The sequence below is a fragment of the Staurois parvus genome, unplaced genomic scaffold (assembly GCF_062004578.1).
Source record: "Staurois parvus isolate SC_StPar_1 unplaced genomic scaffold, SC_StPar_1.0 ptg002181l, whole genome shotgun sequence".
Lineage (NCBI taxonomy): Eukaryota > Metazoa > Chordata > Amphibia > Anura > Ranidae > Staurois > Staurois parvus.
The window spans coordinates 2,577,185-2,592,288 of NW_028319977.1; the positions used below are offsets into that span (position 1 = coordinate 2,577,185).

At 43.5% G+C, this 15,104-nt stretch overlaps 1 protein-coding gene across 3 annotated transcripts in view; it reads right to left on the reverse strand.

Moving 5' to 3' along the window:
• Positions 1 to 855: 855 nt before the first annotated feature.
• Positions 856 to 15,104, reverse strand: part of LOC149432262 (uncharacterized) — a 93,683-nt gene continuing 79,434 nt past the window's right edge. For all 3 annotated transcript variants that reach the window (XM_089665310.1, XM_089665308.1, XM_089665309.1), the window contains 2 exons: positions 8,792 to 9,307; positions 856 to 1,680 (listed from right to left, as the gene is read on the reverse strand). In XM_089665310.1, the coding sequence (XP_089521436.1) occupies positions 1,022 to 1,680; positions 8,792 to 9,307 (1,175 nt within the window). In that variant the 3' untranslated portion in view covers positions 856 to 1,021. The remainder of the gene's footprint in view (positions 1,681 to 8,791; positions 9,308 to 15,104) is intronic.

Below are 15,104 nucleotides of genomic sequence, written 5' to 3' on the forward strand. Positions count from 1 at the left end.
AGTCCAAGATCAACAGGACAAGTTGGGGAGAAAAGATTATATCTCGTTGTACAATACCCTTGATGTAGAAGTTCTCTTAGGCCCAGGGGCGGACTGACAAATCATGGGGCCCCCGGGCAATAGGGGATTATGGGGCCCCTGTGTCCTTGCCCACACCCACAAAAGCCTATGAAAAAGCCAATGAAAGGTACCAGGGGCATCTCATGGGGCCCCCTACTGACCCTGGGCCCTCGGGCAGTGCCAGAGTGGCTAAATGGTCAGTCCGCCCCTGCTTAGGCCCTTTCACATGGGGCATATTCCGTTCCGATCTATTTACACCCAGCTACCTCTGATCCGCTTTGCCTAAATGGAAGAGGACTCCTTCCTCTTCCATTTTTGTTTTTAGCGGACCTGATCGAACTCAGAGATAGGTGGGTGAAGATGGACACAAGTCTGTTCACACCCACCTGTCAATAGGAATGCATGGATCTTCCGATCAGGTTCGGCTGAGAAACTGAGAGGCAGACCTGATCGGAACACCCGTTTGAAAGAGGCCTTATGGATGGACCTGTCTCTTTAATTCAACCTTATAAACCAAATAAATAACTTTACACAAAAATTGCATACCACCAGATGAAAAACCATGAGCGAAAATATGTTTTTACGGTTCCTACTGCATTTCCTGCATAAAGTTGAGAACTTTGGGAGCAAGGTTTGTAGAAAGACTGGTATTCTATGCTATCAGGCAAAAAAATTGTGAGATAATTCCACAGAATCCAAGTTTTTGCTGAGCAAAACTCAGTGCAGCTAAGTAAACTGATCATCGATCAACAAATTTAGTATTCACGGTAAAGCAAGACAAAAACTCAACTAACACTGTTTTAAACTGTATTTTTTTTATTTTTGAATCACATATTAATCAAATAGTTCATGACTATTTTCATCACCTAAAATAAAAAAGAAACATCACAAGAATCCATAAATCAGATAAACAATAGCACAACAATGACTGAACGTCAGAGTGGGGGTGTAGCCAGAGGTACTAAGTTATTTTTCGTTTTGGGGGGGCAGGTAGGTCAGTACTAGATCTGTTAATGCCCATCACCTGCCGTCTCAATCCCGTATGGACTTTGGTGGGGTCTATAGTCCGAGTATTTGTTGATGCACATGATGCCGGATGAATGGCCTCCACACCCTGTTGGATAATATTGCCCAGAGCAGCCAGTCCTTCCGTCTGCTGTATGTGAAGGAGGCTCAGAGAGTAGGCAATCTGGGACAAGATGGAGTTCTGCTCCTGCATTAGAACATTGGATTCCCGTTGGTTGGAGGACAAGTTGTGCAGAGTCTGATTTAATACAGAGAAATGGTGATCCTGGTGCTCAGGCTCCTGAGCTGGCTCTTGATCTTCCATTGTGTCTGAGCACTGAAGCCGATTTTCAGGTGAAATGATGGAAGGTTCTTCAGAAGAGTCTTTACTGGAATCCTCCCCCAACTCCTGACACTGAGTGGAGAAGACATTGTTGGCCAGGGATTCCTGATGGACTGAATCTATTGCTGGAGTAAAGACAGCTTCTGCCAGGAATTCCCGATGGACTAAAGCCATGGGAGGAGAGAAGATGTTGTCTGCCAAGGACTTTCGGTGGACAGAATCCATGGGAGGAGAGAAGACAGTGTCCGCTAGGTTTTCGGAATGGACCAAGTCTATGGGATCCAAGCAGAAAGGCATTATGTTACCAAAAATAATAGAATTTTTCTTCAACACAACAAACTAATGAATCTCAAAAATAAATTGCGATCAGAGAATAGGTGGAGCAGCTGGCAAATCAGAAACTGCTCAACAGATATAAGTCAAAAGTGCGGTGGTAATAAAACAACCACCAAACAACTGACACAAATAATACAAGTGAGCCTAAATAAATGTGTACAAAAAACAGTGACAGTCCCAAAGTGACAGATGTAGTCTTCATCCACACTTCATCATATGGTTCTTCATAAGTTATAACACCATAATGATCCACCACCTTGTACTTAATAAAACATGCTTACCAAAGCAAATGGACTCTATCAATTGAAAAAAAAGAGTCAAAATGCGCTTGTATCTCCAAATGCCCATACTATATATCCCCCATCTTTGATAGTGTGCACCTCCTCCTCCGGGTCCTATTACACCATCATAGAAACCACATCCTTCAACTTATATTACTCGGGCATATAAGGAGAAAGCCAAAGGATCCACATAGTAAAAAACTGTACCCAAAGGTTTATTAAAACACAGTAACTACTCACAATGTTTAAATGAATAAGCGCTTATCATACATGAGCAGGTCTCAGGACTCAGATGGGTCACTTCCTGAGATCGAGGTGTGTGATGACATCACAAGCATTAGTTATCTCCGCCCTACGAGTTTAGTCAAATCTTACGTCCTTGCCCCGATGTCAAATTTGATGAAATGCGAAGGGCTGAGCTAATGCTCACGACATCATCATGCACCTGAATCTCAGAAAACTTATGAAGAACCATATGATGAAGACTGCATCTGTCACTTTGGGACGGTCACTGGTTTTTGCACACATTTATTTGGACTCATATTTTATTGTAATTTATGTCAATCGCTGATAACTATTAGTGCTGCACTTCTGACTTACAGTATCTCCCAGAAGTGAGTCCACCCCTCACATTTTTGTAAATATTTGATCTTTTCATGTGACAACACTGAAGAAATGACACGTTGCTACAATGTGACATAGTGAGTGTACAGCTTGTATAACATGTAAATTTGTTGTCCCCTCAAAATAACTCAACACACCGCCATTAATGTCTAAACCGCTGGCAACAAAAGTGAGTACACCCCTAAGTGAAAATGTCCAAATTGGGCCCAATTAGCCATTTTCCCTCCCTGGTGTCATGTGACCCGTTAGTGTTACAAGGTCTCAGCTGTGAATGGGGTGCATTTGGTGTTATCACTCTCACTCTCTCATACTGGTCACTGGAAGTTCAACATGGCACCTCATGGCAAAGAACTCTATGAGAATCTGAAAAAAAATTTTTTTTGCTCTACATAAAGATGGCCTAGGCTATAAGAAGATAAGAAGACCCTGAAACTGAGCTGCAGCATGGTGGCCAAGACCAGACAGCGGTTTAACAGGACAGGTTCCACTCAGAACAGGCCTCGCCATGGTCAACCAAAGAAGTTGAGTTAACGTGCTCAGCATCATATCCAGAGGTTGTCTTTGGGAAATAGACGTATGAGTGCTGCCAGAATTGCTGTAGAGGTTGAAGGGGGGTGGGGGGGTCAGCCTGTCAGTGCTCAGACCATACCCTGCACACTGCATCAAATTGGTCTGCATGGCTGTCATCCCAGAAGGAAGCCTCTTCTAAAGATGATGCACAAGAAAGCACGCAAACAGTTTGCTGAAGACAAGCAGACTAAGGACATGGATTACTGGAACCATGGCCTGTGGTTTGATGACACCAAGATAAACTGATTTGATTCAGATGGTGTCAAGCGTGTGTGGTGGCAACCAGGTGAGGAGTACAAAGACAAGTGTGTGTTGCCTACAGTCAAGCATGGTGGTTGGAGTGTCATGGTCTGGGGCTGCATGAGTGCTGCCGGAACTGGGGAGCTACAGTTCATTGAGGGAACCATGAATGCCAACATGTACAGTGACATACTGAAGCAGAGCATGATCCCCTCCCTTCAGAGACTTGGCCGCAGGGCAGTATTCCAACATGATAACAACCCCAAACACACCTCCAAAATGACCACTACCTTGCTAAAGAAGCTGAGGGTAAAGGTGATAACCGGCCAAGCATGTCTCCAGACCTAAACCCTATTGAGCATCTGTGGGGCATCCTCAAACGGAAGGTGGAGGAGCGCAAGGTCTCTAACATCCACCAGCTCCGTGATGTCGTCATGGAGGAGTGGAAGAGGACTCCAGTGGCAACCTGTGAAGTTTTGGTAACCTCCATGCCCAAGATGGATAAGGCACTGCTGGAAAATAATGGTGGCCACACAAAATATTCACACTTTGGGCCCAATTTGGACCTTGTCACCTAGGGTTGTACTTCCTTTTTCTGCCAGCGGTTTAGACATTAATGGCTGTGTGTTGAGTTATTTTGAGGGGACAGCAAATTTCCATGTTATACAAGCTGTACACTGACTACGTCACATTGTAGCAAAGTGTCATTTCTTCAGTGTTGTCACATGAAAAGAATCAAATATTTACAAAAATGTGAGGGGTGGACTCACTTCCGGGAGATACTGTATATCTGTTAACACAACAAACTTAACACTTTATTTCTCTAACCAGCTTCATACTTGTTCTTCTTTACACACCTACACTAAACGTCTGTCCTAGTTCTACAGAAATGTTGATCAAAGGAGCCTGTATATAACTGATGGATCTGATTGGCATTTTTTTTATGGGGAATAATGACAATTGTGTGCTATCCATATGAAAACGATATTATAGTCAGGTTTCAGTATCTGTTTTTCACTCAACAATGTTACAGAAAATGAAAACCACCCTGAACCTGAAGCAATGAGGAAGAGGAAGGCTTGTTCCTCAAGCTGTAGTCCTAGATCTTGACAGGCTTTCTTTTTTTTTTTTTAATGATCATGTTTTTTTTTTTTTGGGCCTGACAACAAACTATTGACACCCGATTAGTTGCAGTAGGATGGAGCCCGTCAGTGCTAACTCAACAACTAAAAGGGGTCGTAAGAAAAGGGGACTATGTGGGGGATCCAAGGCAGGAAAGAAACTGCCCAATCTCTTCATCAGCAGATTATCATTCATTTAATACAACCGGAAGAGACTTCTAGAGACCAAAAAAGTCAAATAAAATGCTACCGTACTTCCATAAAACTGCTCACAGATAAGGGGCCCATGGATAGGAAAGTTAGATATCCAATGATATTCACCAAGTGTAACCATTTTCATATAACATTACAATGACACATTCAGCCAGTTGGTGGGATCAGACATTCTGCTAGGGATCTCTGTGCTATTGGAGGGTCTTGTTGACAATGTAGGCATCTTAGTGTAGTTGAAGAGAGAAATTGCTGGATAATAGGAGGGGTCCCTGTTCCCTGTATACAGTTCCTGTAGCATGGAATGGGCTTCTGGATAATGGGGGGGGGGTCACTAAGCAATGGAGAGATTGCTTAATAATGGAAGAGATTTCTATGTAAAGGGTGCGATCTCTGTGTAATACAGGGATTTCTGGGTTAGAGGCGGGTACTCTGGGTAATGGGCAGGGTCTATGTGTAATGCAGGGATTTCTGTGTAATGTAGGGATCTATGTGTAATGTTGGGATCGCTGGATAATGTAGGGATCGCTGGATAATGGGCGGGATTTATGTGTAATGCAGGGATTTCTGAGTAATGGGAGGGATCTCTGGGCAATGTGGGGATCTCTGGGTAATAGGCAGGATCTATGTGTAATCTTGAAATCTCTGGGTAATAGGTGGGATCGCTGGTAATGGGTGGAATCTCTGGGTAACGGGCGGGATCTCTGTGTAATGTAGGGATCTATGTGTAATGTTGGGATCGCTGGATAATGTAGGGATCGCTGGGTAATGGGCGGGATCTCTGTGTAATGTAGGGATCTATGTGTAATGTTGGGATCTCTGTGTAATGTAGGGATCGATGTGTAATGTTGGGATCGCTGGATAATGTAGGGATCACTGGATAATGTAGGGATCACTGGATAATGTAGGGATCGCTGGGTAATGGGCGGGATCTATGTGTAATGCAGGGATTTATGAGTAATGGGAGGGATCTCTGGGCAATGTGGGGATCTCTGGGCAATGTGGGGATCTCTGGGTAATAGGCAGGATCTATGTGTAATCTTGAAATCTCTGGGTAATAGGTGGGATCGCTGGTAATGGGTGGAATCTCTGGGTAATAGGCGGGATCTCTGGGTAATGTGTGGGATCTGTGTGTAATGTAGGGACTTCTGGGTAATCGGCAGGGCCTTTTTGTAGTTTAAGAATATTTGGGTTCTCTGAAAAATGGGTAGGATCTCTGGGTAATGGGTGGGATCTATGTGTAATGCAGGGATTTCTGGGTAATGGGAGGGATTTGTGTTTAATGTAAGAATATTTGGGTAATGGGAGGCATCTCTTTATAATGCAAGGATATCTGGGCAATGGAAGGGATCTCTTTTGTAATGCAGGGATCTCTGGGTAATAGGAGGGATCTCTGTGTAATTTTGGGATCTCTGGGTAATGCGTGGGTCTCTGAATGATGGGTGGGATCTCTGCATAATGGGTGGGATCTATCTGTAATGCAGGGATTTCTTGGTAATGGAAGGGATCTGTCTGTAATGTAAGAATATTTGGGTAATGGGAGGGATCTCTTTGTAATGTAGGGATCTCTGGGTAATGGCAGGGATCTCTGCATAATGGGTGGGATCTCTTTATAATGGGTGGGATCTATGTGTAATGCAGGGATTTCTGGGTAATGGGAGGGATCAGTTTGTAATGTAAGAATATTTGGGTAATGGGAGGGATCTCTGTAATGTAGGGATCTATGGGTAATGGCAGGGATCTCTGCATAATGGTTGGGATCTCTGCACAATGGGTGGGATCTATGTGTAATGCAGGGATTTCTGGGTAATGGGAGGGATCAGCTTGTAATGTAAGAATATTTGGGTAATGGGAGGGATCTCTTTGTAATGCAAGGATCTCTGGGTAATGGGAGGGATCTCTGGGGAACAGGTGAAGATCTCTGTGTAATGTAGAGATTTCTGTGTCAATGGTGGAGTCTCCGTGTAATGTATGGCTATTAGGGTAATGGGAGGGGTCTCCATGTAATGTATGGCTATTAGGGTAATGGGAGGGGTCTCCGTGTAATGTATGGATATTAGGGTAATGGGAGGGGTCTCCGTATAACGTATGGATATTAAGGTAATGGGAGGGGTCTCCGTATAATGTATGGATATTAAGGTAATGGGAGGGGTCTCCGTATAACGTATGGATATTAAGGTAATGGGAGGGGTCTCCGTGTAACGTTTGGCTATTAGGGTAATGGGAGGGGTCTCCGTGTAACGTATGGATATTAAGGTAATGGGAGGGGTCTCCGTGTAACGTATGGCTATTAGGGTAATGGGAGGGGTCTCCGTGTAACGTATGGATATTAGGGTAATGGGAGGGGTCTCCGTGTAACGTATGGATATTAGGGTAATGGGAGGGGTCTCCGTGTAACGTATGGCTATTAGGGTAATGGGAGGGGTCTCCGTGTAATGTATGGATATTAAGGTAATGGGAGGGGTCTCCGTGTAACGTATGGATATTAGGGTAATGGGAGGGGTCTCCGTGTAACGTATGGATATTAGGGTAATGGGAGGGGTCTCCGTGTAACGTATGGATATTAAGGTAATGGGAGAGGTCTCCGTGTAACGTATGGATATTAGGGTAATGGGAGGGGTCTCCGTGTAACGTATGGATATTAAGGTAATGGGAGGGGTCTCCGTGTAACGTATGGATATTAGGGTAATGGGAGGGGTCTCCGTGTAACGTATGGATATTAAGGTAATGGGAGGGGTCTCCGTGTAACGTATGGATATTAGGGTAATGGGAGGGGTCTCCGTGTAACGTATGGATATTAGGGTAATGGGAGGGGTCTCCATGTAATGTATGGATATTAGGGTAATGGGAGGGGTCTCCGTGTAACGTATGGATATTAGGGTAATGGGAGGGGTCTCCGTGTACTATATGGATCTCTGAGTATGTGCCTGTCTGGCAGATATTCACTGTAATAAGGCTTATCTGTAGGTACAAGATAAAAAGCAGAGTTTGCTACCACTTTAATGTAAGGATATTTGGATTATAGGAAGGGTTCTCTGTGTAATGTAGGGAACTCTGGGTAATGTGGGGTTAATAGAAGGCATAGAAGGGTAATGTAGTGGTCATTGTGTAATGTAGGAATATTTGGGTTATAAGAGGGGTCTCTGTAATGTAAGGATTTCTGGGTAATGGGAAAGATTTTATAAATTAAAAGGAAGTTTTCAATGGGAAGGATTTGATTGATGGGAAGTTATAGGGGTCTTTGTATAATGTAGGGATCTCTGGTAAGAAGGGGTGTCTGTGTAATGTTGGGATCCCTGGGAGAGGTCTATGTGTAATGTAGGGATCCCTGGGAGGGTCGTTGTATAATATAGGAATCTCTGGGTAATGGGAAGGATTTTATGAATTATTAAGAAGTTAGAGGGGTCTTTGTATAAATGTAGGGATCCCTGGGAGGGTCCCTGTTTAATGTAGGAATTTGTGGGTAATGGGAAGGATTTTATGAATTAATAGGAAGCTAGAGGAGTCCTTGTATAATGCAGGGATCTCTGGAGGGGTCTCTGTGTGTATAATGTATGGATCTCTGGGAGGGGTCTGTGTGTAATGTAGGGATCTGGGTAATGGGTTTAGTCTTCACAATGCTACTATGTTAACTGAAATCATACGCTCACATTTTAAACCGCTATCCATAAAGTGGAATAAAACAACTTTGCAATGTTTAGAAATGGGTTCTGTGTATTATTACTGCAGTATGAATAATGCAAACTCTCGAAAAGCACAAGAAAAGATACACTTTACTAATGACATAACATAAAAAAAAAAAAAAAAAAAAAAAAGAGTTGCTGTAATAACACATAAAAACAGTTTGGGGCCCCTATTTATTTCCTATACATGGCCAAAGGTCACAGGAAAGAAGTAAAAGGGCCCCAGGGAACCTTCTTACTCCTCCCCTGCCTTTTGTTTATGGCCGCACACAGCAATCTGGTTTCTTCACAGAATTAAAGTGTAATAACAGTATTTACCGGCTTCCACCTCCTCCGGTTGGTCTTCCTTGTCCTGGTTCCAGTCCACCTCTTTGCTGAACTCTGGTTTGAAGAAGTCCCGCAGCCTCTGCTCATACGGTGCCAATCTCAGGTGTGGTGGAGGCCGGCGCCCAGTCTCTGCCACATGGGCAGCTGCCTCCCTCAGTTTTTCATTCATCTTGCGCTTGGCGTTCTTCCACCTCTTCTTGACTTTATCGCTGTTGCGGGAAGCCACTCCTACGGCGCTCACTTCATTGGCTATGGCTTGCCACATGGCATTCTTAGCAATGCTGGGGGTGATGTCAGACTCTTTCCCGAAAAGCTTGGAGTAATTCTCTAAAACCAGGTCAACCAGGATATCCAGCTCCTTCTCGGTGAACTTCACGATTCGCAGACGCGGGGCTCCAGGAGATGAAGATGACGGTAAATTAGATCCGTGCAAGTTAGGTATCTGATTCACTGGGAATTGTGGGGCTGCCCCAATATCACCTTTAGGTGGCTCCCCATTATCTGTCACTATGGCACAGAACAAATTGAAATTTAGAGGCACCGTACAACCAGCGTCACATATGTTTCTAAACGCTGATCAGTTTATGGCTACTAATAACTAAACTGTGTTGCCAAAGTTTTATTAGAAGGTCCTAAGTGGTGGCCTCCATATTTCCCCCAATTGGGTTTCTTTTAAATATATGTGAACACAATCAGCTTAATATACAGAATGGTAAACTATATCTAGAGCCAAAGCTTTTTCCTGTAGATAAGAGTGGGGTAAGTCTTAGAGCCTCTCTCAGGAGGTGCATACCTCCCAGCGTTAGAGAAAGAGGGACACATGGCAGCAAAAAGGGAGTACGCCTACATTGCACTGAAAATTGGCTGTGGTTATATAGGGGTGGATTTATTTAAGGCAAATAGGTGGTTCACTTTGCAAGGGAAGTTGCACTTTTTAAGTTAATTTGCCCCGGAGCTTAACGAATGTGGTGAAATTTCACTTTGCAAAAAACAGTATTTTTGCTTGCACATGCTTTGATGATGGAAGTCAGTAGAGCTGTACCTTCCTCACTAAACAAAGGGAAATTTCCCCTGCAAAGTGAACAGCCTAATTAATTGCCTTTAGTAAATCAACTCCATAGAGCAGCCTTTCAACCTTTTTACCCCAGGGGAACCCTTGAAATAATATTAAAGTCTCGGATAAACCCAACTAAAACCAATATATTTGGGGCCAGTGAGAAAAATGCCCCTCATATTGGTCGCCAATGGGAAGAATGCCCCCCTTCCTTACAGTGGTGGTAAGAATGATACTCTTACAGACAGATGATAAAATTATTAATCGGACTCTGCTAAGTGGAGTTGGAACTATGCAGGCACCATTAAGTGGGAGGCCAATCAGTCACAGCTCAAGGAAACCCTAGCAGCCTCTGGAGGAACCCTAGTTAAGAATGCCACAGAGTCTGTCTATTGCAAGAAGAATGCCCTGGTCTCCATTTGTCAGTGGAAAGAAGAATGGGAATGGGGGGCCCCCTTTAAGCATCTTTCACTGGGATACTGGATATCAGCGAGCGCTTGCAATAATAAAGCAGCTGTATACTAAAAAGGAAACCAAAAAACCTTCAGATAAGATATGCGTAAAAAATTGTGCAGCGCTAAGAAATAAAACAAATAATACGAATGATATTCAATAAAATGCAAACAGTTCCATTAAAAGTCCATAAAGGAAAAAAAAAAAATATATATATTATTATTATTATACAGTATTTATATAGTGCCAAAAAGGTTTGCTCAGCGCTGAACATTATAGTGGGGGACAGAACATGAGACAATACAGCAACAAACAATACACGAGGGGTTCGAGGGCCCTGATCTTTCGAGCTTACAATCTAGGAGGGAGGGGATAGTGGCACAGGAGGAAATAGCTGTAGGGGATGGAGTGGTAGGAGTGGAGGAGATCAGCAGTTAGGTGAGGGCGGGGTAGGTTTCCCTGAAGAGATGGGTTTTCAGGGTGCGCCTAAAGGTGAGGAGGGTAGGTGACAGTCTGATGGATTGGGGTAGTGAGTTCCAGAGGATGGGGGAAAATATATTAAAGTTGTGGCCCAAGGTGACACCGTTATTCCTGATAATATGTTATTCAGCAGTCCATGTGAGCGGTGAACAAATAATTAAAATGCGCACTCACCAGATACGCATGGATAATGTGCAGTATATAAATCAATGAAGATCTGCCTGGAATCCCTCTTTAAGGTGGTACTGGAGAGAACAGCCCAGGGTAGATGAATAACATCAGGGTGGCGCTGTACCTGGAGGTCCCCTTTAAGGATGTGAGTGCAAACCTCTTCTGGATACAGGAATGGTCACCAGGGGGGCTCTGGGGGATTAAAAGCTCACCAAAGAGCGACAAAGGGAAATGCCCATAGTGTAGTAAATTATTATCCAAATTTATTAAATGTATATGCTGATAAAATGAACATACATGCGGCAAATTCCTCAAATTGCAAATCCTTATTTAGGTAGACAAAAGCAGTAAAGCAGCCTAAAGCTGCTATGAGCACTGACCAACTGGTAAAGATATGGTGACCGTCGGACCTTCCTTTATCCAAATTTGTATTTGCATACCCCAACTGAGGAAGTACTCTTTGTACAAAACACGTCTTGGAGGAGCCTGCACGCCCTGATGATACGCCGCCGGATCACGGAGGTCTGGCGGTCACCATATCTTTACCAGTTGGTCAGTGCTCATAGCAGCTTTAGGCTGCTTTACTGCTTTTGTCTACCTAAATAAGGATTTGCAATTTGAGGAATTTGCCGCATGTATGTTCATTTTATCAGCATATACATTTAATAAATTTGGATAATAATTTACTACACTATGGGCATTTCCCTTTGTCGCTCTTTGGTGAGCTTTTAATCCCCCAGAGCCCCCTTGGTGACCATTCCTGTATCCAGAAGAGGTTTGCACTCACATCCTTAAAGGGGACCTCCAGGTGCAGATCTTCATTGATTTATATACTGCGCATTATCCATGCGTATCTGGTGAGTGCGCATTTTAACTATTTATTCGCTGCTCACATGGACTGCTGAATAACATATTATCATGAATAACGGTGTCACCTTGAGCCGCAACTTTAATATATATTCTAATATGTTTATATATATTATTTTTTTTTTTCCTTTATGGACTTTTAATGGAACGGTCTGCATTTGATTGAATATCATTTGTATTTGTTTTATTTCTTAGCGCTGCACAATTTTTTACGCACTTCACTGGGATACTGCCTAGGTCCGTGGAATACTGGAAATTTTTATCAAATCTTGAGACAATCCCACGGGCTCTCGGAGAGTGGAAGAGGACTGGTAAAGGATAGCTCTACTGAAAGTACAGTTATCCTGCATACACTGCACTTATCTAATGCAGTCTTTGTACCCACAAAGTACTCCTAATTACTTCCTTTAATAGGATTTTCTGCACACAGAAAATAGAGAAAGCTTTGTCTGAGTCTACCTTAAAAAAGAACTTAATTAAAACAGAGGGAGACTGCATAGCAGCCAACCACAGTTGAGACAATGAACACTATGATCAGAAGTACATAATATACAGCATAGCTTACAGAGCACAACGGCCAGGAGTGTGTAACAGTCAACATATATGGTGCAGGAGAAATGCCCAACATTGGAAGTCGGTGGGGGGGGTCGGTTGGGAGAATGTCCTGGCATTGGTGTCTAGGAAATAAAAAAAAACTCCGGGTCACTGGGCAAGAATGCCCTGGCTTTGGGGTCTATGAAATAAAAAACACCCTGGGGTCACGGGGAGGGGGGATGCCCTGGCATTGATTGGTGTCTGTGAAATAAAAAACACCCTGGGGTCACTGGGGAAGAATGCCCTGGCATTAGTGTCTATGAAATAAAAAATGCCCTGGGGTCAGTGTGTGTGTATGTGGGTACGTGTGTGTGTTTATGTGGGGGGATGCCCTGTCATTAGTATCTATAGAATAAAAAATGCCCTGGAGTCACTGGTCAGTGAAGGAAAGAACGCCCAGGCCTTGGTGTCTACGAAATAAAGAATGCCTTGCAGTCACTGGTCAGTAGGGGGGAAGAATGCCCTGGCATTGATGTCTATAGTATAAAGAAATGCCCTGGGGTCACTGGTCAGTGGGGGTGGGGGGGGGGGGGTGGGAGAATGCCCCAGTACTGGCAGTCAGTGAGAGGTAAAAAGCCCTGTACTGGCAGATAGTTGGAGGTAGAATTACTATGGTGTTGCTGATCAGTGTGGGAAGAATGGCCTGACAGCAGGAGGTAAAATGCTAAAGCATCTCTGTTCATGGGAGAAAAAATATCCTGGAATCAATGGTCAGTGGGATCAATTATGCCCCAATTTTGTGTGTCATTGGGAGGTAAAATTACCTGGTTTCTGTGACTATTGCAAGAAGAATGCCCTGGTCTCCAATTGTCAGTGGAAGGAAGAACGGGAAGGGGGAACCCTCTTTAGCACCTGTTATTGGAACACTGCGTAGGTCCCTTGAACCCTGGAATTTTAATCGAATCTTGAAACAGTCCCACAGGATTTCTGAGTGTAGAAAGGGACTGGTAAAGGATAACTCTACTAAAAGTACAGTTATCCTTTAACAAGATGAAAATGATAAGAAAGTTCAGGAAAACACAGGGGTTTAATTATTAAAACTGCAGAGTGCAAAATCTGGTGCAAATCTGCATAGAACGTGGCCATTCTCCCCGTATTAATAAAACAATCTTTCTTTGTATCTCTTGAGTCAGAACAATGTTTATAAGCACTGTGGGTTCGATTTACTAAAACTGGTGAGTGCAAAAGCTAGTGCAGCTCTGCATAGAAACCAATCAGCTTCCAGGTTTTATTGACAAAGCTTCATTGAACAAGCTGAAGTTAGAAGCTGATTGGCTACCATGTACAGCTGCAGAGTGCTCCAGATTTAGTAAATCTCCCCCACAGTTCTCAGTATCTTTTACTGCCCAAAGGGCTGGACAGATGTTAACCAATTTCAGAACAGCTGGCCAATGATTCCTCTCATCCTACTGTTAGATCTTGATCACTGTCCCTGGGCAACTGCCCTCCCTTCTCCAGTGAGTCACCACCCACTCCCTAGGCCTGAAATTACCCCCACGCCATGTGACCTCTCAGGGGACTGGACTATAGGGCAGCACTGACCTCCATGATGGGCAATACAAAGTTCACAGTAGTCACTTGAGCAGGAGGTGAGCAGAAATTATCCAGTTAGGACCAATGTTTTGAAACAGAAAAGGTCTTTCCTAAAGTGTTACCACAAACTTGGAAGGATACAATTCACTACAATGGTTTTGTATGCTGTAGCATTAACACTACCCATTGGAAAGACCTGAGCTAAATCATTTGGAAGGGTTTCAATATAATAGATGTGATGGTCAGGTTAGCTTTGGCCATATAGTAGATGTGATGGTCAGGTTAGCTTTGGCCATATAGTAGATGTGATGGTCAGGTTAGCTTTGGCCATATAGTAGATGTGATGGTTAAGTTAGCTTTGGCCATATAGTAGATGTGATGATCAGGCTAGCTTTGGCCATATAGTAGATGTGATGATCAGGCTAGCTTTGGCCATATAGTAGATGTGATGATCAGGCTAGCTTTGGCCATATAGTAGATGTGATGGTCAGGTTAGCTTTGGCAAAATAGTAGATGTGATGGTCAGGTTAGGTTTGGCCATATAGTAGATGTGATGGTCAGGTTAGCTTTGGCCATATAGTGGATGTTGTGGTCAGGTTAGCTTTGGCCATATAGTAGATGTTGTGGTCAGGTTAGCTTTGGCCATATAGTAGATGCTGTGGTCAGGTTAGCTTTGGCCATATAGTAGATGTGATGGTCAGGTTAGTTTTGGCCATATAGTAGAAGTGATGACCAAGTTAGCTTTGGCCATATAGTAGATGCGATGGTCAGGTTAGCTTTGGCCATATAGTAGATGTTGTGGTCAGGTTAGCTTTGGCCATATAGTAGATGTGATGGTCAGGTTAGCTTTGGCCACATAGTAGATGTGATGGTCAGGTTAGCTTTGGCCATATAATAGATGTGATGGTCAGGTTAGCTTTGGCCATATAGTAGAAGTGATGGCCAAGTTGGCTTTGGCCATATAGTAGATGTGATGGTTAGGTTAGTTTTGGCCATATAGTAGATGTTGTGGTCAGGTTAGCTTTGGCCATATAGTAGATGCGATGGTCAGGTTAGTTTTGGCCATATAGTAGATGTGATGGTTAGGTTAGTTTTGGCCATATAGTAGATGCGATGGTCAGATTAGCTTTGGCCATATAGTAGATGTGATGG